Source organism: Gigantopelta aegis, chromosome 3, assembly GCF_016097555.1.
Source record: "Gigantopelta aegis isolate Gae_Host chromosome 3, Gae_host_genome, whole genome shotgun sequence".
NCBI classification, from domain to species: Eukaryota; Metazoa; Mollusca; class Gastropoda; order Neomphalida; family Peltospiridae; genus Gigantopelta; species Gigantopelta aegis.
The window spans coordinates 41,243,569-41,266,396 of NC_054701.1; the positions used below are offsets into that span (position 1 = coordinate 41,243,569).

The window sequence follows — 22,828 nt, forward strand, 5'->3', positions numbered from 1 at the left end:
TAATTGGTCAGTTTTGTAATTTTAGATGGGAAAGTCTACTTAATCAAGGGTTTTACAGCATTATTTACAGTAATGAAGCAGGGCGGCTGATAATGTCCATTAACATTGTACTATAGTCGCGACAGGTTACGCCACAATACCCTGTGATCTTAAAAAAAACTGGCACGTATTTTGTACGTATGTCTAGACCGTGGTAATCACTTACCTGGTCGATACCCTGCAATATACACCTGCCAATCAGGAATCACATGTGCAGGCCACGGAAAGAAAGGACCAATTAACTAAAACAACACTCCGATTCTCAAGTCAGCCCGTGGATGAAACATAATAGTTATTTCGACACCGACAGTAGTGGGGTTTTTTGTATTGAACTTCGTGTTGCTTTGGGGCTTCGGGCGATAAGGAACGTTTTTGTGACGTATTCCGCCCGAAGATTAAAAACATTATTTAAAATTATTATTGTTTTCTACACGTTTTTTAAAAACATATTTAAATACATCGTACTGAGATGTATCCTCATGCCAAATCCCATGTTTGTATATGCCATATTTAATTACTTATTGACGTTTCCTTCTTCGGACGGTGAATACAGATTTTGTTATGTAGGCCTACAGCCCTAACATGAATTTTTTTTTTTCCCCAAACAAATAAATAAATAAATAATTCTACATTTTTGTTTTAACATATATAAATACATCATGCTGAGGTGTATCTTTGTGCCAAATATGTACAATGTACACCTCGGCATTCGCAACCGAGTACTGTTTTTGTCTCCGGGTAACGTTCGGGCTCCGGGCTGTAATTAGGCTGACACCAAAGTACTATGCGGTGTTGGTGTCCAATCTTTTCTTTTGCGATAAAATACACGCGTCTTTCTTCGGATACAATCCTTTGGAAAACCATAAAAAGACAATCCCGATCGTTTAAACTGTTTATTTTTACACCCAAAGGCCGCGCAGTACGGCACTGTTGGACTGAAAAGATCGTAAGCCCCTTACTCCATATATAAACAGTTAACAACAATGGAAGAGTACAGCGGCTCTGACGTCACTTCCCCTTTTTTCCGAACGCTCACGAAGAAATATGCATAAATCGTACTTTGATACTGATTAGCGTAATTTCTTCATTTTAAGTTAACTACACGTATTTTATTGTTATAAAGTTATTTGTATATTATTTTTCTATCATTTTTCTTTTAAAATGAGCTATAATATGGTCTCGTGTCATGTTTCCTTTAAAACCTTGTTTTTAAGGATATGCAGACTTTCGTTTTTGAAAAACCCAGGAATGCTAAAAATCGCACTCCTCAAAATGCTTACGAGGGGGGTGGAAATCGCACTCCTTAAAATGCAGAGGAGGGAAAAATCGCACCCCTCAAAATAATCAGAATTAGAAGCAAGAGACCGAGAGGAATTGCTCCCATGAACATGATTAAGTTTGAGGAGTAATAGTTTCTAAATTAAATATCTTAAGGGTTAATGTTTTGTGTTTTCAAAATAAATATCCTAATTTAACTAATATGATAGTTGTTCTCAAAGATGGAAGGAATGGGTCATTGCAGTCTTACACAAGAAAAAGAAACACCATGAACACAACATTTGTCGATTTCTTATGTATTATATGCATATCATGTTGCATTAAAATTCTAAATCATAATAATCTGTTTACTATTTATGAATAAGGAATTGAAACTGATTTGTTTGTGCATATTCTGTTTTATTTAAACAAGTACAATAATTTTAGCTTTCATCGCAGAATGATATGATTTCTCCATGGACACAAACCTGTGAACTGAATGTAAAAGTGTAACAACCACATGGCACAGGGTTATCACATTTATCATATCATAATATGCATGTTATGTACCTGCAAATTCTCTATTTTAAAAAATAATATTGTCATAACAGAGAAAATGTCAACATCTATTGTTTTCTACCCAAATGTATCTTACTACAATTTTTATAAATATATATTTTTACAAACAGGATTAACTTTGATTATCGGTGTACTGTAGTTAACACGTCGTATACTACTAACTCGAATCATAGCAACCCATCAAAAAAAAACCCAACCCCAACCCAACAAAACTAACCTAATGTAAATTTAATTTTAAAATATACATGCTTTACACTAGGTAAATTCGAATTACTGAGTTGAAATTAAATCGGTGTAGGTTTGTTTCAGATGCCCGTCAACTGATTACATGTACTAGAAATCTGACTCTACCACGGTCAATGTCCTTGGCTTTAAATCACGTGGCAGTATCGTGAAACAGAAAGTAAAAATGTCTGGAGTACGTCGCTATCCTATTAACAAAAACAACCTGCTTTACTAAATTAGGTTTTTATTGGTATACACGTTTTAATGTGATATCAACATGTATAAACATTATACACATCATAGAATTATTGGACATTGCACCTACCATATTATGTTTTCTGTTATGTGATGAAAATGACGACAGTGTAAAATATATTTTGCGATGTTACCTGCATTGTACAAAATTAAACACAACAAAACTGACGAGATCTTAATAGTAAGTGAAGGTTTGTGGCGGCGTGGATTCGATCCAATAAACAATTAAAATGGCAGAGTTAAAAAACTCAATTAAGGGGCGCGTTATTTCACGCCCGTCAGATTGAGTTGACGGGCGTGATAGTGCTCACGCCCGTCAAAAATGAAAGTCTGATATGTAAGCAATACAATAATACATTCGTGTCCGTTAGATACCATTTATCTCACAACTCGTTGTTTAACAACGTATCAAACTCTCTTTCGCTCGTTAGATACATTTTGAAACAACTCAATGTGAGAAAAATGGCATCTAACGGCCACTGGTGCATTATTCTCTATTTAATATTTAAGGGCATCAGCGATGGCTTGGGACCGGACAGTATTTCAGCTAGCGGTTCACCAAAGAAAGGTGGAATGGGCTCTTCAATTGGTGGAGGTAATATTTCCCAGTTTCATTTCCTCTGACTTATTGTGCATTTTAAATTCCAGTTATTTCCAGTCCCAACATTTTTGTTAATTTTATCCCATCATGACAAGTCGTTGAAGTCTATGCGTAATTAAGTCACATAATTTGGGATGGTTTTGACCTCGGATTTGATTAGCATACAAATAGACTGCCAAATTTCAGACCTGCTTCAGTTTGGAAAGGTAAGGAAATGGTTTATTTAATGACGCACTCAACACATTTTATTGACTGTTATATGGCATCAGACATATGATTAAGGATCACACAGATATTGAGAGAGGAAACCTGCTGTCTCCACTTAATGGGCTACACTTTTTCGATTAGCAGCAAGGGATCTGTTATATGCACCATCCCACAGGATAATACATACCACGGCCTTTGTTACACCAGTTGTGGAGCACTGGCTGGAACGAGAAATAGCTCAGTGGGTTCACCAACGGGATTGATCCTAGACCGACCATGCATCAAGCGAACGCTTTACCACTGGGCTACTTCCCACCTGTACATATGGATGAATAGTATTAACTGATTTCTTGAAATTGATGACCCATAGAATCCCAGTATTGGGGATTTTTTAAAATTACATTTACAGCCAAACCATCAGAAAATCCTGGGCAAAAAAAACTTTTAAGTTCAAGTCTGCACCAAGGAATCTAAAAATTTGTTCGATTAATCTGTTGTGATGTTTTTGATGGTTGATTCGGTGTCAACTGATTATTATACTGTAACAATAAAAATTTTGGGAATGTACATGTACACTGGTGGCACCTAAGTCTGTGCACCTAAGCATTTGTGTCATATTTTTAAATTCAAAATCTTTCTTTAAAAATATTTGTTTCACCGCCACAGTACAATGGAACAATAAATGTGTTACTGCTGAAAGTTATTTTTTATTTATATTTTTAAAACTCAAGTAATGAGCACATTTTTAGTGACACCACTCTGTATTGACTGGCCTGACTGCACATAAGTCTGCACAGCAAACATTAAAACAACCACTTCTGTCGCTAATATTCACAAAAACAACAACAGGTAATGGATCCAACTTTTTGTAAGTTCTAGACAACAAACACTATTATAGTCTTTTTCAGGAAAATGTTGATTATGCAAATGAGATAAAATATAAATAGTTTACCATGCTCCTTAGTTTGGATTACACAAAATGATGATATGAAAAAAGGCTAATGTCTAAATTGATGATCATTATTCAACAAAAGTCTGTTCATTAGAAATATAGGACAATCAATGATACTTTTGAAACAGACTATAGCTAAAAATAAGCCATGCTGTAACAGTGTAAGTCAGGGCAGCCATATTGGTTAGTGTTGTGTCACTGGGAGGGAAATTCAAAGTATGCTTGGATGTTTACGTTAACAGATAAAAATAAAACATTGATTTCATTTATGGATTCATAAATACAATAAGGTATGTATTGAAGCTTCAATGTAAACTTGTGTACATTAATCATTAGGTTGATCATTACGGTCACAGACATGTGATACAAAAACCTGTTGATCGAGACTGGCAAACGTATACTTTTAGTGCATTAATTCAGAGTATTTTATTAATCAAATTGTTATCTACCAGTTTTATACATATATTCACAATCAAGATGTAATGTTTTAACATTTGTTTTATGAATTAAATTAACGTTATTTGTATGTTTGATTCAAGTTGTAATGTAACGTCATTAACATGCACAGACTTTTGTGCCGTGCAGACTAATGTGACGTGAGTGTATGTTTCTTTCAGAGACACTCATTTTTATTTTATTTTTCAGTTATCTCGCAGTTGTTTGACGACATCACAACAAAGCCTGGAAATGGGTTTGTTGTTAATATTCGTCTTGATGTTGAAAGAAAGAATTGCTATGGGCAACATGAATCAAATGTGGCTGCAAGTGGTCCAGTTAATAACAGCAGGTATTCACAAATCTGTACATGCCAGTGACCTGTTTCTTCTGTTGTGTCCAAAGCAAAGTGCACACAAACCCTTTTTTTTTTTAGAAGAAGAAACAATTTAATGATATTTTAAAACACTGTTTTCTTCTTATTGAGATTGTTTTAATTGGTGGTATGGCATTACGTAATTGGTGGTATGTTAAACAAAAAGGTGAACTAAATTTGGATGCACAATCATTAACTTACTGAGGTAGTGCAACATTAATTTAAGTGAAATATTTAATCTTTTTGCTTCCACTATTTACAGAAGTTAAAGTTTGTTGCACTGGAGTACATTGATTTATTAATCGTCTGCCATTGGGTATCATACATTTGGTAATTTTGACGTATAAAAAATACTATAGTCTTGGAGAAAACCTGCTACATTTTCCCATTAGTAGCAAGGGATCGTTTATATGCACCATCCTACAAACAGAATAGCACACACCACAGCTTTTAATATATCAATCATGGTGCATTGACTGGAATGAAAAATTGCCATATGAGCCCACTGATGGGGTTAATCAGAGTTATGGCCCTTGAACTGAGGACCTTTTTCGCAATGCCTCGAGATGTTGAGCTGAAATTTTGTATATAGCTTTATCATGTACTGTTACATATCGAATTTGACTTTCGTGACAAGTTACTTATTTTTTACAAAGTTATGGCCCTTGAACTTAGGAGGTACAAAAATGTGTTGGGAGCCAGTAGTGGACATATATTGCTTTAGCAATACTCTCAGAATGCTTGTTTTCTTATATTAACATTTTTCATTTAACAATTTATAAATACATAAAATTATATTACTATGTGAAAGGGTAAGTATTATTTCCGTGGGTGTTTCTCATTTTTGGAGGAGTTAATGGTGTTTCAAATTATGCAAAAAAAACCGCCAAATCTATAAGTTGTCTTTACTTACGTGGATTTACGACCAATTGTCCAGTATTTACGGCCATTATTCTTAATCACTGTTTTGCTAACCATAATTTTATTTTAGGGAAACAAACTATGATTCATCTCGTGTTGTTGGTAAAAGGGTCAACTTCATTATCAAATTAGCTGTCGGAATCGGCTATCAGTTCCTCAAAATGATCACGATGTTCCATCATTGTTGTTAAGCAAACAAATACATGCTAAAAACACTTTTCCAACTCAAAATTGCCCTGTATTTGTTAAAGGAAAATAAACAAATAAAGAAGTTATTTTTTATTGTCAATTAAAGCTGTCTCTTATTTTATATTTTCCTGCCAGTCATGTGCAAAATGGCAGGAAATATGAATTGGTGAATGCACTGCATGTGGCATGTTAGCTTGCGTGATGTCGGATGAGATACAGTATCCAGAAGGTTAACAAATTTTGTTTTCATTTTAGATGTGACACATTCAGTGATGGTGCTATGACGACATCAAAAATTGATTCCAGTGATGTCACTTCACTTTCCAACCTTGAACTGTGCACACTATTAGAAGAGAGACTGATCACACTTACCGACCTGAGGCACGATGTACGCAGCAATCTGCTTGACAACATCAGACACGTAAAACACGTGCTGCGGAATGGACTCTAGTTCTAAGGGTTTAAGCTGTCTCGTGCCAAATGTGATTAAAGGTGAATCTGGCAAAGATATGTCATTACAAAAATTCACCAAAAAGCTAATTAAAAAACCGTGTCGATTGTAGGTGTAATAGCTATTTTAAAAAATACTTCTGATTAAAGGAAACATGTCACGTAAACCATATTTGGCACCAACCATGTACAGTTAATTATAAATTGAATCACCTAAAAAAAAAAAATATAAAAAATTAATTACTTAAAATATCTCCATAAAAGAACCCCAGATACGAGCTCTTAGCGGAAATTGCCGATCTTTAATGAGCAGGGCAATCACGAGGTCCCTGACGTCAGAGACGCGTCGCTTGATCTGAAGCCTTACACTTAAAAGCATTAGTCCGTACCACTCATAAAGAATCTAAGACTTGCACAGCTTACCAAAACAATGAGTGTTCGTTCGCAAAACGTTTTGCCGTATCAATATGAGCTGTTAGTAAATGAAGAAAGACACACATTTACTTACAACAGTGATACTGAAGAAAAAACGGATAGCGAGTCGGAGGGTGGAGAAACTGATGGTGCCAGACCAGACCGGTCGACCAATTACAGCCCGGAGCCCGAAAGTAACCCGGAGACAAAACCAAAACTCGGATGCTAATGCCGAGGTGTATACTGTTCATATTTAGCATAAAGATACACCTCGATATGATGTATTTAAATATGTTAAAAATATAAATGTAGGACAAACATTTTTTTTTTTTTTTTTTTTTTAGAAAATATCGCATTTTTTATGTTCGGGCTGTACATAATGAAATCTGTATGCACAGTGTAAACAAACGCTCTAATTTACGACAAGGCGCTTCACTTTCATTAACCTGGCTTGTAAAACAACATAAATGGACTTGAGAGTATAATCAACTTTTAAACTAAATATATTTCTATTTGCATCAATAGAACGAAATGGGGTTATAGTATTTTTCTCTCATAAAAAAAGTAGCATATTATTAGGCCTATTGGTAGGGTGCGTTAGAGTAAAAACGACCACTCACGATACCCAAGTGATAATTTTCTTTTCTTTGGTACTACGTAATTGGTCAGTTTTGTAATTTAGATGGGAAAGTCTACTTAATCAAGGGTTTTACAGCATTATTTACAGTAATGAAGCAGGGCGGCTAATAATGTCCATTAACATTGTACTATAGTCGCGACAGGTTACGCCACAATACCCTGTAATCTTAAAAAAAATGGCACGTATTTTGTACGCATGTCTAGACCGTGGTAATCACTTACCTGGTCGATACCCTGCAATATACACCTGCCAATCAGGAATCACATGTGCAGGCCACGGAAAGAAAGGATCAATTAACTAAAACAACACTCCGATTCTCAAGTCAGCCCGTGGATGAAACATAATAGTTATTTCGACACCGACAGTAGTGGGGTTTTTTGTATTGAACTTCGTGTTGCTTTGGGGCTTCGGGCGATGAGGAACGTTTTTGTAACGTATTCCGCCCGAAGATTAAAAAACATTATTTAAAATTATTATTGTTTTCTACACATTTTTTAAAAACATATTTAAATACATCGTACTGAGATGTATCCTCATGCCAAATCCCATGTTTGTATATGCCATATTTAATTACTTATTGACGTTTCCTTCTTCGGACGGTGAATACAGATTTTGTTATGTAGGCCTACAGCCCTAACATGAAAAATTTTCCAAAAAAATAAAATAAATAAAAAATTCAACATTTTTGTTTTAACATATATAAATACATCATGCTGAGGTGTATCTTTGTGCCAAATATGTACAATGTACACCTCGGCATTCGCAACCGAGTACTGTTTTTGTCTCCGGGTAACGTTCGGGCTCCGGGCTGTAATTAGGCGGACACCAAAGTACTATGCGGTGTTGGTGTCCAATCTTTTCTTTTGCGATAAAATACACGCGTCTTTCTTCGGATACAATCCTTTGGAAAACCATAAAAAGACAATCCCGATCGTTTAAACTGTTTATTTTTACACCCGAAGGCCGCGCAGTACGGCACTGTTGGACTGAAAAGATCGTAAGCCCCTTACTCCATATATAAACAGTTAACAACAATGGAAGAGTACAGCGGCTCTGACGTCACTTCCCTTTTTTTCCGAACGCTCACGAAGAAATATGCATAAATCGTACTTTGATACTGGTTAGCGCAATTTCTTCATTTTAAGTTAACTACACGTATTTTATTCTTATAAAGTTATTTGTATATTATTTTTATATCATTTTTCTTTTAAAATGAGCTATAATATGGTCTCGTGTCATGTTTCCTTTAAGTTACCTCAAATTGGCTATAGATTCTCGGATTAAATTCGCCAGATTTCTATTAATTTTTAGCATCCAGCTTAAACCCGAGAGATGATACGTCATGAGTGTTAGTTCAAGGTATAAAACAACCGATATAAAAATCATTAAAGGGCATTAACTTTCATGAATATTTGTCTGTACATGTCGTTAATTTTTCGACAGACTGTAGTCCATTTGTGTCAAAAAGGAAGCGATGAATTGCAGTGAATGAAATTAAAGTTTGTATAACAACATATTATTAAGTTGTAAACCCATACCAACTCAAATATTGTAAAAACAACAAAACAACAAAATTCAATGTAAAAAAAAATCTTAACAAATTACCATAAATTATATAGATTAAACTATTATACTTTTAATACAGAGGTGAAGATAAAATGCTATAACATAAAATGTGAGCAGCTTCACTTGAAATGTCACTGAAGTAATCAGTAATGAGGAACACGGAGACTTACGGTAGAATTACGTCTGCTTTACTTTGGCGTTTCTATCGGTTGCCTTCAGTTACCTGTATCAAAAAAGAAGTTTTAACCTATTGCAATTTGATGGTGATTTATTTTCTAACTTTACAATAAATATTTTCCACATTTTTGTAATTTGAGTTTGTATGGGTTTAAAACTGAATAATATGTTATATGAATTTTAACTTTACTCATTATAAAGTTATGTGCCAATTCATCGTTTACTGTTTTGACGTAAATTAACTGTAGGAGATTACACACCTGAATCATGAATACTGCATTTAAAAACTTAATTACTTGTTAGCATTTATTTTTGTTTGTTTGTTAGATAACTGGTATTTTTTAAAAGCTGTTAACCAGTTATCGCATTGAAATGTTGAGTTTTTGAAAGCTTTTATTCTCCAGTTACATTGATATTCATGTGTATCAGTTTCCATCGAGTGTGTCAAAATATTTTGCAAATAGAGAATGCCTAGTCTGTTGTATAAAACATTCATCCCTTAGAAATGTTTTTTTTATTCTTATTGTCGGATGTTTGCCTCAGATGATATTTTCTTTTTATGAATACATTTTGACATCCTAAGAAAAGATAAGGCCCATGGTTATAAAACGTATGGCCACAAATCATTAATGATGCCGCATGCATGCAATTTGTATTAATTGCCATATTAAAATCTAAAAAATGAGAGACTTTAGTCTAGGCGTTAAAGGTTTTAACGGGACCAGGGGCTTAACTAAACTCTCACAACTTCACGATATTGCAGTGCAATGCTAAAAGACTTGCAAAGAGGATGCTTTGTTGTTTAACAGAGCCTAAGAGACCTTTGTGAATTAGACCCCAGATCTCTACACTTTAAGAGAACGATCATTCCATTTGCATGTTACTCGTGCAAGTCTAGTTGTGCATAACTCTTTTTTATTTGTGCATTAAATTTAGTACATGATTTACGTGGCCGTAACGGTGAATGCATTTTATCGACACCTTTCCAAAATGCTAGTATCCAGTTTCAGTTAAGACATGTCCACCCCGAGTACATGCTCATCTTTACCACAAGTGTTCCGTCCAGAGGAGATAGGTGGTTATTATATATAAGTTTGCTAGTTCTTATGCTCTGAAATTGTTTTATTGGGCCCAAGAGATGTGACGATCGATTATGAAATCCATAATATACTGACGTCCAAAAGGAACTTTACAAGACTTGAAATTGTATTATAGAAAATGTACAAACAGTAATGGTGGAATGTGGAAGTATCATGAAGTTCAATACCTAAATGTCACAATGCACTTGTGATACATGCAAAGTGTTTGTAAGGTGGTTTCTAAAGTGGTTCTTTTCGATTAGCAACAATATTTGTCAAATTATTAAAATTTTGTGGATGTAAAGTTTCTTTTGGACGTTAGTGTAGATTGTCATGGAATATAATAACTGACATTTCTTGTTAATCATTCAGAATGTTTGTTCGCCATTAATATGTTATATAGTGTTCTGAATTTCAAATTTAATGACCATTTGTATATCATTGGGTTCATTGGGTTCATTTTGTTCATTGTGTTCAATTTGTTCATTGTGTTCAATTTGTTCATTGTGTTCATTTTGTTCAATTTGTTCATTGGGTTCAATTTGTTCATTGTGTTCAATTTGTTCATTGTGTTCATTGTGTTCAATTTGTTCATTGTTTTTAAAAAAAAAATCATGTATTCATGCAGATCAAAAAAACCATATTTGAGATTATAAAGATACATTAACAAATTTAAAATAAAAACTGACTTGATTTAGTAGCTCACCTGTTGTAGCAGCTAAGTAGATACTAAAACAAATTGTTGAGCCATGTAACATTTTGTTGTTTTAAATATCGTGTGTAAATTCAGCATAATAGATTATTAACTTTTCTTTTCTTCCTGTGATACACCATTCGTAAGTTACCTTTAAATCTTTATTATCCATCTGGGTCATATACAAATGCAGGTCAAGGCTTCAAATTAATTTGTGGAGTAGGAAGCAGTCTTTGCTTTTGAATTGTGTTTAGACTATCAAGCAAAGTTTCTATGGAGTCTGATCATCCTTCACCAGAGTATATGTATATGTGGGAAAGTGCATATAAAAGATCCCCCTTTCTGCTATTAGTTAGTAGTAGTCTATGAGATGGATATGGATGCAACTTCAGTAAAACTGAATAAGTTTATTGCAGCAAGACATTTAAGTCTGCAGATTTCCTATAATTTAGTTATGGTTTGTTTTGTCCCACATTGTTGACCATTATTGACACTAGGTGCATCTTTTTATTACAAATTTTATGTCGATGCTGCCTTTATAATTTGTGTTATTTTGGTATCTTGGCTTAATAATCATAAATGGTTCAGTGTTCAATGACATTTATGTTTTGTTAAGAATGAGTTATTCATGTGAATTGAAGTTTTCTTTGTTGGTTGGCATAATCTTGAGAGTGTTTTTTTTATATGACTGTCTTTGACGGGTCGTATTATGGTATGGTGTTGTCCGTCCATAAACTTGTCATTTCCGGACCATATCTTTCTCATCAATTCATATAGGATCATCAAGCCTTGCATGCAAGTACAATTTGTGAGGGCGGGGTATCAAGTGCCATAACTAGGTCACCATGACCTACTTTCATGCATTACTGCACATTGAAAGGAAATCTTGTTCGGGCCATATCTCCCTTATCAATTCATATACACGTGTGATCATCAAACCTTGCATGCAAGTACAACTTGGGATGGTGGTGTGTTGCATACTATAACTAGGTCAGGGTGGCCTACTTCATGGACCTCATTTATATTTATTATTTTTAAGCTCTTTAAACCATTGAGTTTTTAAAAAATGTAAAAGTTATATTGTCAGGGAACATATGATATGACTTTATATTTGTATTACTGTGTTCAAACCCCCAAAAAACTCATTCAAGATAAAATATGATCTTGTTGGTGTTTTTATTTTTTGTGTAAGTATGTTTTAAAGTTAATTATAAGGATTATTTGTCGTTTCCTTTAGATTCATTGGCATAAAAATAAACAAAAAAAGCATGGCAAACTTTTCTGAACAGCTTTGCCGATTCACACAGTTTGCATATGCTTTTTTTTTTTTTTCCTACCCCTATAAATCTAAAAGGAAATAACTGACAATCCTTAACTATTAAAATTGCATAAATTGCTACTTGACTTGCGAGCTAGTCCTTTTATGAAATTCTTGAACATCTAATTGCTTATTTTACAACATAAGTATAAAAGTGGCTCAGGGTAAGCAAAACATTTCACCAGATTGTTTATTAAACTTCAGAAATTGCAAAAATCAACAATTATTTTCTTTAAAAAAAGTCAATTATTACATAAAATTATTTTGCCAAATTAAAATAAAATTTGCCAACTGCTTTTAAAATTCACAATTGGTGAATTTGGCGAGTTCCTGAGCTAGCCCTGGTACATGTCTAAAACAGTGAACAATGATTATACGTGAATAGTGTACATTTATCGTGCATGTTATCAGTCACATATAGCATGATTGTGATTTGGTACAGAACACCTGGAGCCTAATTCACTAAACTCTGGCAACTTTGCAATCTCGCAGTACAATGCTAAAATACTTGCAAAGAGGATGCTTGATTGTCTAGCAGAACCTAAGAGATCTTTGTGAATTAGGCCCCTGCTTAACATCAGTGAGGTACCCTTTCATTCTTATAAATGTATGAGGTCATATCCATATCTTAAGGGACCAAAATAGCAGTACTTGGGTTTTTCACTTGCTTCATTTATAAATTGTCATTTGTAACCAGCCTCCATGGCATCGTGGTTAGCCATCAGTCTACAGGCTGGTAGGTACTGGGTTCGGATCCCAGTCAAGGCATGGGTTTTTAATCCAGATACCGACTCCAAACCCCGAGTGAGTGCTCCGCAAGGCTCAATGGGTAAATGTAAACCACTTGCACCGACCAGTGATCCATAACTGGTTAAACAAAGGCCATAGTTTGTGCTATCCTGCCTGTGGTAAGCGCAAATAAAAGATCCCTTGCTGCCTGTTGTAAAAGAGTAGCCTATGAGGCGACAGCGGGTTTCCTCTCAAAAATCTGTGTGGTCCTTAACCATGTCTGACGCCATATAACCGTAAATAAAATGTGTTGAGTGCGTCGTTAAATAAAACATTTCTTTTCTTTCGTCATTTGTAAATCGACCTATGGTTGTAGGTTCTGATGGTATTCTTTTCCTAGTCTCAAACAATCGTGTATATACTAGAATGTTATTACATAATTGTGTGCCTGTTAATGATTCTCTTGAAAGTGACTGATGCAACAAAATATGGAATTAATTACTACAAAGTTTACATATATAAGGAATTGGAGTTTTTATTGTTACTTTCGTTGTTTTTTCTCCAGTAAATTGCATGCACGTTTTGAATAAATTTGTTGAACTTTGTGCTGTTGTCAGTTGTTTTGAATTAAACAAAAGTTATGTAGGTAAATTTAAAGTGTTTACCCCAATGCATGATCAATGCCATATAAACTATTTAAATGTGTTGAGTGTGCCTTCAAGAAAAGCTTTTTTTTTCTTTAAATTCCATAATAATGCTCCTTTGTTACAGAGTTGAAAGTTTTCTAGATTTTTAAATGTATAGGGTTTTCTTCAGTTTGTTAAAAACGTTCTGTATTCTCCATCGAAAACTTGTGATGGTTTCAGCCGATACTTTGCATCTATTCTGAATGGGGGCTGCCATTTTGAACCATTGTGCATCCCAAACCCTAAGGGTTGACGTAGCCCAGTGGTAAAGTGCTCACTTGATGCGTGGTCAGTTTGGACTATTTCTCGTTCCAGCCAGTATATGACGACTGGTACATCAAAGATCGTGGTATGTACTATCCTGTCTGTGTGATGGTGCATATAGAAGATCCCTTGCTGCCAATTGAAAAAAAATAAAAGAGTAGCCCATGAAGTGGCGACAGGTTTCCTATCTCAATATCTGCGTTGTCCTTAACCATATGTCTGACACCATATAACAGTAAATAAAATGTGTTGAGTGCGTCGTTAAATAAAAACATTTCCTTCCCAAAACCCTAGGGTAAATCTTGGTAGTCTACTACCAATATTAAGGGATTTGCTTTGGTAACCCACTTTTCATCTCTGTTGTTGAGTTTGTGCACCGTCTTGAAATAAATACTGTGCATTTATAAATACTGAATTCATATGCAAAGGAAAAACAACACTGTTTGGAAATTAAAATATTTATTATCACAAAGCAAGAAACACAAGGAATGCTCAAGAATAAACAGACTTTAATATAACCAATGAAATTCAATGTGCGTGTGTTCTGTTATTTTATCTTCACATCGTTAAATATGATTACCACAATAGGATTGAGAAAATATTATTCAGAATTAATGTTTGACAAATTACCAATTAAGAAAACAAACATCAGTTTAATGTATATAATATTTTTTTCTGAAAACCGTATAAACAAATGTACTGATCTACAGTGGTAAAAAAAAGTGCTTAACATGTTAAAGCTAAAACATGTTGACAACCTGTAAATGTTCTTCAAAACACTTTGTTACAGGCATGGTTACACAGCAGTTGACATGTAATGGCCATTATTCAAATATATAATCCTCTCACAATACAGTTAAACAAATACTGTCTAATGAATACCATACTGAATTAAAAGTCAAAATAGTGTTGGTTCTTTTTTAATCTGGTGACTAGAAATAAACATTAAGGTATTACAATCACAATTCTGGCTAGGTAGCAATATTTGTTTTCTGTACTGTGTCAGGATATGCTATGAGGAAGTTTGTCATGTTTTTGAACACCTAGATCGTTTCTATAAATAACATGTTTTTTTTTCTTTGGGAAAACAGACCTGTATGGTACATGTGACATATTCATATGAATATATACAAAGCAGACAGCCCATTAAATGCACATACAGACCATGCAGTACTATATAATAGATGTTTTTTGAGTTTTTTTATATGATGGTAGCGATGATTACAGACCATGCAATACAGATGTTATATGTTTTCATATGATGGTAGTTATGATTTTACTCAAAAAATGATTTAATTATATTATTTTCAATAAATTAATTGCCACATTTAGACAAACACATGGAAGTTTTACATGTAACATTTTTCGCTATATCTTGCTGGCAAATTGTGATGTTTGTTGGCATCATTTCTACTATTATGCACTTTAAAGAACTGCGTGTAAAACTGCTTTGAAAAGATGATATTCAACAAAGAATGACAGTATGATACTATAACGAGGAGTGAGAACTATTCAGACCTCCCAGTTTAAGGGGAGCTGTCACTCTGGCTCCCCACCACTCCCCTGAAACTAGTTCAACAACTACTACAAAAGGATTCAAATTCAATGCTCTGTATGGCAACATCTTAAAATGGCTCCCTACAATCTAAGTTTGGGGAGAAATTACTCACTCCTTTCTGTTGTTTTCACAGCGAGGTCTATGTGGATGGTTGAATAAAATACTTAGCGGGTCAAATAAAGTGAATACAATTATTTTCTCACAATATTTAGCTGTGCTCTAGTAACTCGGTGTGACACTGCCCTTAACACTGTTACTGCAGACTGCAAGAATTTATAATGACTAGAGTGCCAAAATCATACCCATGGTAAGTGTACACCACACTGCTGGCAGTTTGGGGTAAGATCTATGAAAATATCACTAGTTAGCACCTGGGAGTAGTATATATATATATATATATATATATATATATATATATATATATATATATATACACACACACATATATGTGTATATATATATATATATATATATATATATACACACACACACACGTTATAAGTTGGCAGTCAACATGTTAAAAGACGATAAAGACGAAGCACTACACCTGGCAGGTATTACACATAATTTCCAGGGGTGTGACGTGGGGATGGTGATTTTATAATTAAAAAAGGTGGACTTGATCAACTATTTTTTGAGTGTGATTATATACAAACTATCCCCAACCCCAGTGGCCCTGGACACAAAACTTGACACCTAATGTGAATTGAGAAAAACAGAGAAGTGACAACAGAGAAAAAACCCCTCAAAACATTATGCATACATTTAATTACAAACATGACTGATTACCACAATATGGATTATTATCTTGTCAGAAATGAAAACATATTAAACAAGCTACATGGACATCATGAATCTCCACTAAATAAATGTTTCAATCAAAATACTGAAGTGATCTAGCAAAAAGATGTGATGATGGTGTCTAAATGTACTAAAATTATATAACATTTATGTATAACATAAAAAAAATATATGCAAAACATAAATTTGGATCCCCAAATCAGATCAACAAGCATTCTGAGAGTACCGCAAAAACCATACACAATGTACATGTCCTCCACAGGGCCCAACAAATTGTCATATCTCCGTAGTTATGGGCTGTAACTTGGTCAAAAATGGACAAATCGCCATAAAAAAAAATCAAACAGTATTTACATGATAAAGCTATACACAAAATGTCAGCTCAATATCTCACGGCATTGGCAAAAAACCCCCAACAAAAAACCATACATGTCTGTGGGACAGAGACAGATGGAGACAAAACCTACAGCCCCTTTGGCAGGACTGGTAGAGTTTAAGAAACCGAGGACTGACAACCAGAACTGGTTTATGTCCAGTGTCATAGTTTTCATCAAAAACATGTTTTAATCTTTAAAAAATTCAAAGATATTTTTAAAAAAAAAGCAATTTTGTAGTATTTAGCATCATTCCTACTATATGTATCTCCACATGCATCACCCACCATAATAAACAAAAAAAAAAAAAAAACAAATTACAACTGATAAAAAAGATAAGAAAAAAAAGGTGAAAAAGTGGATTCGTCATTTTCACAAAGAGTGGCCATGACCCACCTGGTTATTAGTCCTAGAATTTAGGTTATGTTTTACAAAACAAATAATTATGCAGTCTTCAATCATAAATACTATTATATCAATAAAATCTTACAGTTACAGTTTTTATAAAGAAATCAGTCATCTACCATTATATCAAAAGCATAAAAATCTAGAATATATACGAAATTTCAACAATCAGCAAATTTTATTTTATTTACAAAGAATTGTAGTTGTGGTTATTGCACATGGCTGCAGTGGATATATCAACAGTTACGAACACAACACATGATAAAACACTAACTGCAGCTGTATATATATGTAACAATTTGTAAATTGGGTTGGGGACAGAACTTGATTTCAATACAAAATGAATTATCTAAATAAATATAACTTGTAAGGACTGGGGAAAATAACATCGTGAAACAGATGGAATTAATTGTTTTTGTATCTTCTTGTGACAACAACATCCAACAGTCGTAATAATTTCTGTCTCTTTTTAAAAAATGTTTTGGTAAAAGAAAATATATGGGTAGGCATCTGCAATTTTAAATGTGGTTTTCAAATCCTTTTAATCCAAAGATTCTGCTATGTATGAAATGGTTGATGAATGCAAATATGGGCAAGAATTTGTCATTTTAATTCTGCAGTTTTTTGCTTTTTTATAATATATATCACACAAGAATGTTTTCAGACACAAAGTCCAACCTAATTTTCAAACTGCACACATCTATAGGCCTACCATACACAATAAACTATGTTTGTGGATTTTCCAAACACATACTTTGTCATAAATATAAACTATGTGAACACTTCATCCATACAATACTGACATTAATTAATTACTGTTGTTTACACTATTATCAAATAAAATAAAAAAACAATTCCTACATCAATAAATTACAATGTAACAAACATTGGAATAATTCAGTGTCTCTTTAAACTGGCACATGGAACAAAGAACATATCATAAATAGTTACTTCTCTGAGATACACGTACTAGGTTACGCAAAGTACTGTCACGTAGTACTTACCATTCAACATGAACAATATTATTCGACAAAAGTTTAGTAAATGAAAAAATTAAATAGAATTTTTAAAATAAGGAAGGAACTTGAAATACATAAATATGTATTAAAATCAGGTATTACTAACAGACAGCATATTAACAGTATTTATCAACATTCATGAAGGAAAAGGTAAATATTTTTTGATATTGCACTGTTCACAACAAAACATAATTTGATTTCACTAACCTTGCCTGGATTGAGAAGGATTTCATAAATACATGGAATAAGAAACTGGTTGTGGTTTTCAGAAAAAAAGTATATATATATATATATATATATATATATATATATATATATATATATATATATATATATATATACACACATGTATATATATATATTTTTAAATTCCAAAAAATAATAATCACAAAACAAAGCAGTTTTATTTATTTTTTCACATATTTTATATAGCTTTGCATCATTTCTGTTACAAGTAAGAGAAATATTGCAAAAATTGTGAAAGACTCCTAGTTTCACAAACAATGGACATAACCAGTTCTTGGCCCATATTTTAAAAATTATCTTAAAAGCACTACTAAATTGTAAATCTATTGTAAGCTACAACATCACTATGGTGTATGTGATAGCCTACGGTGGTTTTATGATTTCGTAGCGCTAAGACAGCTTCGAAAATCCCTAGCCTGGTTGTCAGTCCTCACATTACTAATTACACGAATTCTGCCGAATTAACTGTCTCGCCTACCATAAATACATTTGGTACACTGTGATGAACATCCATAGGTGCAACTAGAAACCAGGTTTCATTGACCCAGGACTTAAAAGTTTATGAGAAACTAATATATACCAGGGGCCTAGCTTCCATATACACAGGTATGCAGATGCGTACCACCTGAGATTACAATTTTTTTTTATATTATTAAAACATATGATGTAAACGCACAGCCAATAGTGTTTTATTCCATTGCCGAAAAAGTCTGCGTACCACCTGAAAATCCCCAGCTAGGCCCCTGTATACATGAAACTTTAATGCAAAAGTTGACACATGCACCATTAGAAAAGTAATGACTATATCTTGCAACAATAATATTATGTGCTCCGAGCAGTACTACAAATACTGCAATATAGAAATACGACTTATCTGGATAAAAAGACTAGTTACACTGTATGCCCCAAATATAATTAGCAAAAAAACCATATCCGAGATCCAAGAAGATTGATTGTGCAATTTGAAATAAATAAACAAATGCAGAAATACAATGTAAAATAATAGGTGTGAACAGTATTGTGCTCCAGCATTACTAAGAAGCTTACATCACTGTTAATATCACATATTATGGCTCAGCATCCAAAAAACAGTATCATACTCTTTATGTCAAAATATGTAATAACTACAGGATATATTTAGATAAACGCTGATGGTTTAAAACCAAAGAAAACATACTGCCATTTAAGAAAAACAAAAACAAGAAATATAAGTAATTTTCAAGATATCTGCTGAGTACTATTTTTTAGTTATTTATAAAATTCACAACAAATTAAAGAAACTGGAATGTGTTACTTTATCATGTTACTGAGTTCAGCATTTTTGTTTTTGTTTACAAGAGATATGCTATTTACAGTTAAAACTTACATGTAATTAGCAAATGAGGTATTTAACTGGAACTGTAAAACAAGTTTTACCATTTCCGTGGAAATATTGTCAAGTATGTATGAAGGCAACAAGCCTGGAAAACATCATGTGTATGTATATACATGTAAGTATATATATATATATATATATATATTTTTTTTTAAATAACTAAATTAAAAAGAAATAATATGAGAAAATAAAAAGTAAATGCAAGATTATGAGACAAAACATTCCAAGATGGAAAGAAAGACCGAATATTGTAAAGAATACTGGAATTACATGTACACACCAAACAAAATCATCGTATTTCATCTCATGTTCAATTATGCCAAACTTAGGACTAAGCTATATCATGGACATTTCATGGAAATCAAATGATTCTAAGAAGAACAAATAATAATAAAAACAAAACGATTATGTATAATTAAATGTGGAAAAAGAATTACATATAATGCCAATTTTATCTGGAATATGAAAATAATAAGTGAAATTCAGAATCAAAGTATTATTAAGTGGCCTCTGCAAACATTCATTTCCATGACAAAGCATAAAATTCACTTTCCATCAGCACTTATTAAAATGAAATATTTTAAGGAAGGAAAATTACATAACATCACATTGGTTGCAATTGCCATAAACCTTTCACTTGCAACTACGATTTCACATAACCTGGGCATGTTTTTTGGCACAAATCTAAACTTGTGCTAAGGGCAGACACGCCTGCACTTTTAAGTTACAAGGAGGGAGGGGTGAACTTGAATAAAGTACCCTACAATTTAACACATCTCAACGCTGTTCTTGTAATTGCAGTTTAAGATTTTCACAATCACTGAACAAATAGTTTCCACATTTGTTTTCTCCCATTCATGTTTTGATAATGAATGAAAGGTTAAACTTGAAAGTGTGCCATATACAGCTGGTGCACGCATGTTACTTGTATGATATAGTGTTTTGTTTTTTGTATGTTGTGGATTGTGTCATCATATTTTTAAAAAAAAGAAGAAAAAAAAAGTCACTGTGGTTTAAAATTAGCATCAATATCCGTGTTCACACTTACACTTTAAATTAGTTTAACTAAACTGGTATAACTAAACCGGTATAGTTAAAACACCTCAGTATGTAAATTAGTTAAACTGATGTAACTAAAACAGTTTAACTGTAAGTGTGAATGCAAACTGTTTTAGTTAAACCAGTATACAGCAGAAGTGCCAGTGACGTCAGTCAGAATAAGCAGGACCAGTAAGCGCGCTAGCAATGGTGTAACAGACTTGTCATCTATTGTTGTTTGATGTCTTAAACAAGTGCGGATATCTACACTTCAGCCTTATACCAATATAGCTATTGCATGTGTAAACTCTCGTCATTTCCAACCAAAAGTGTTGTAGCTAAACCAGTAAAGTTAAACCAGTTTAAGTTGTGTAAGTGTGAACTCAGCTATAGTACAGGTCACTCAAAAATATACATCTAGTTTTGGAATTAAACAGCACTACATTTTCTTCTGGTGTCATGGATTTCGATTTGATGGATGGATGGATGGATGGATGGATGGATGGAATGTGATGAAAATGTGAAGTTTGGTCGCAGATTGTAACTAGGTCAGTGGTAATTTTTCATGCAGCTGGACCGACGTGAATGGATTGTCATCGTCCTGTAAGAAAAGACAAAATACTTATTTTATATACAGTAGTAACTGTTTTGCTTTTTAAACCAAGAATGAGTTTGTCATCTCAAATTGATTTATAGCTCTATAGAAATATTTTCAGCTCACATGCATTTATTTATAATATATTCAAAAGAATTATATTATTGCCAATATGTATAAAACTTCTAGTATAAAAACAACTTTATTAAAGCCTTGAATTTAGAGTTTAGTTTCATAAACAGCAAGTCCTAATCACAAAATATGAACACTGCATATTTAGCAAATTTTGCTTCCGTAAATCCCAGATTCGGGGTCGAAAGCGTAAGATTATGAGATGGAACCCCCAAATATCCATATTACATCCTTTTTATGATTCTGGTGTAATCCAAAATAAATCCCCAAAGTCAATGTCTGACATACTCCTGCATATTGCTTTTCTATTCTTAGGATAAGAAGGAAGAAAATGATTTATTTAACGACGCACTCAACACATTTTATTTACGGTTATATGGCGTCAGACATATAGTTAAGGACGACAAAGGTATCGAGAGAGGAAACCCACTGTCACCACTTCATGGTCTACTCTTTTTCGATTAGCAGCTAGGGATCTTTTATATTAACAGACAAAATAGTACATACCACGGCTTTTGTTACACCAGCTGTGGAGTACTGGCTCGAACGAGAAATACCTCAATGGGTCCACTGACGGGTATCGATCCTAGACTGACCATGCATCAAACAAATGTTTTACCACTGGGCTACGTCCCGCCCCTCTTAGAATAAATTCACGCCATTGAACAAATACATATCATTCAAGGACAGAGTATGACTGCATTACTTAATGCATTCAATAATATGTTTAATTCTACAAACAGCTGCATAAATGACTATCATAATGCACCATGTAAAAAGATAATTTTAATACATCTGACTTTTTTTTTTTTTTTTTTTAACCTTCTGACTCCTGCAGGCGAGATATCTTGCCCGACGTCATGCCAGTCGACATACTGTACACTGTATACAGTGCATTCCCCAATTCATATTTCCTGCTGTTTTGCACACGCCACTCAACGGAAGCGATTTAGTAACAGGAAATGGAAGACAAGTCATTCAATGGATTATAACTTGGAATTGTGAATTGAAAAAGTGGTTTTCGGCAAGTATTTTCGCTTGACAACAATGGTGGCATGTCGTGGTCATTTGCAGGGATCGATAGCTGATTATGACAGCTAATTTGATAATAAATTTGATCATTTTACCAACAATGAAAATCACCAAATATAAAAATTCTGGTCAGAAAACCACTTATTGGGAATAATGGACATAAATACTGGACAGCTGGCCACAAATGCCTGTAAGTAAAC

At 33.5% G+C, this 22,828-nt stretch overlaps 2 protein-coding genes across 4 annotated transcripts in view; one reads left to right on the forward strand and one right to left on the reverse strand.

Moving 5' to 3' along the window:
• Window positions 1–2,075: 2,075 nt before the first annotated feature.
• LOC121368053 lies at window positions 2,076–6,628 on the forward strand. The gene is made up of 3 exons (XM_041492569.1): window positions 2,076–2,950; window positions 4,761–4,902; window positions 6,292–6,628. Exons 1-3 carry the CDS (start codon window positions 2,818–2,820, stop codon window positions 6,485–6,487), a joined length of 471 nt encoding a protein of 156 aa, XP_041348503.1. The 5' UTR covers window positions 2,076–2,817; the 3' UTR covers window positions 6,488–6,628.
• A 7,867-nt stretch (window positions 6,629–14,495) lies between these two features.
• Window positions 14,496–22,828, reverse strand: part of LOC121368055 (endosome/lysosome-associated apoptosis and autophagy regulator family member 2-like) — an 81,134-nt gene continuing 72,801 nt past the window's right edge. For all 3 annotated transcript variants that reach the window (XM_041492572.1, XM_041492573.1, XM_041492571.1), the window contains one exon: window positions 14,496–21,470. In XM_041492572.1, coding sequence (XP_041348506.1) covers window positions 21,414–21,470 — 57 coding nt within the window. In that variant the 3' untranslated portion in view covers window positions 14,496–21,413. The remainder of the gene's footprint in view (window positions 21,471–22,828) is intronic.

Excerpts from the sequence above, each read along its gene's own strand:
- LOC121368053 (XM_041492569.1), top strand. The coding sequence starts at position 2,818 with ATGGCATCTAACGGCCACTGGTGCATTATTCTCTATTTAATATTTAAG. Across the intron at positions 2,951-4,760 it reads GGGCTCTTCAATTGGTGGAG|TTATCTCGCAGTTGTTTGAC; the intron begins GTAATATTTCCC and ends TTTATTTTTCAG. Across the intron at positions 4,903-6,291 it reads GGTCCAGTTAATAACAGCAG|ATGTGACACATTCAGTGATG; the intron begins GTATTCACAAAT and ends TTTTCATTTTAG.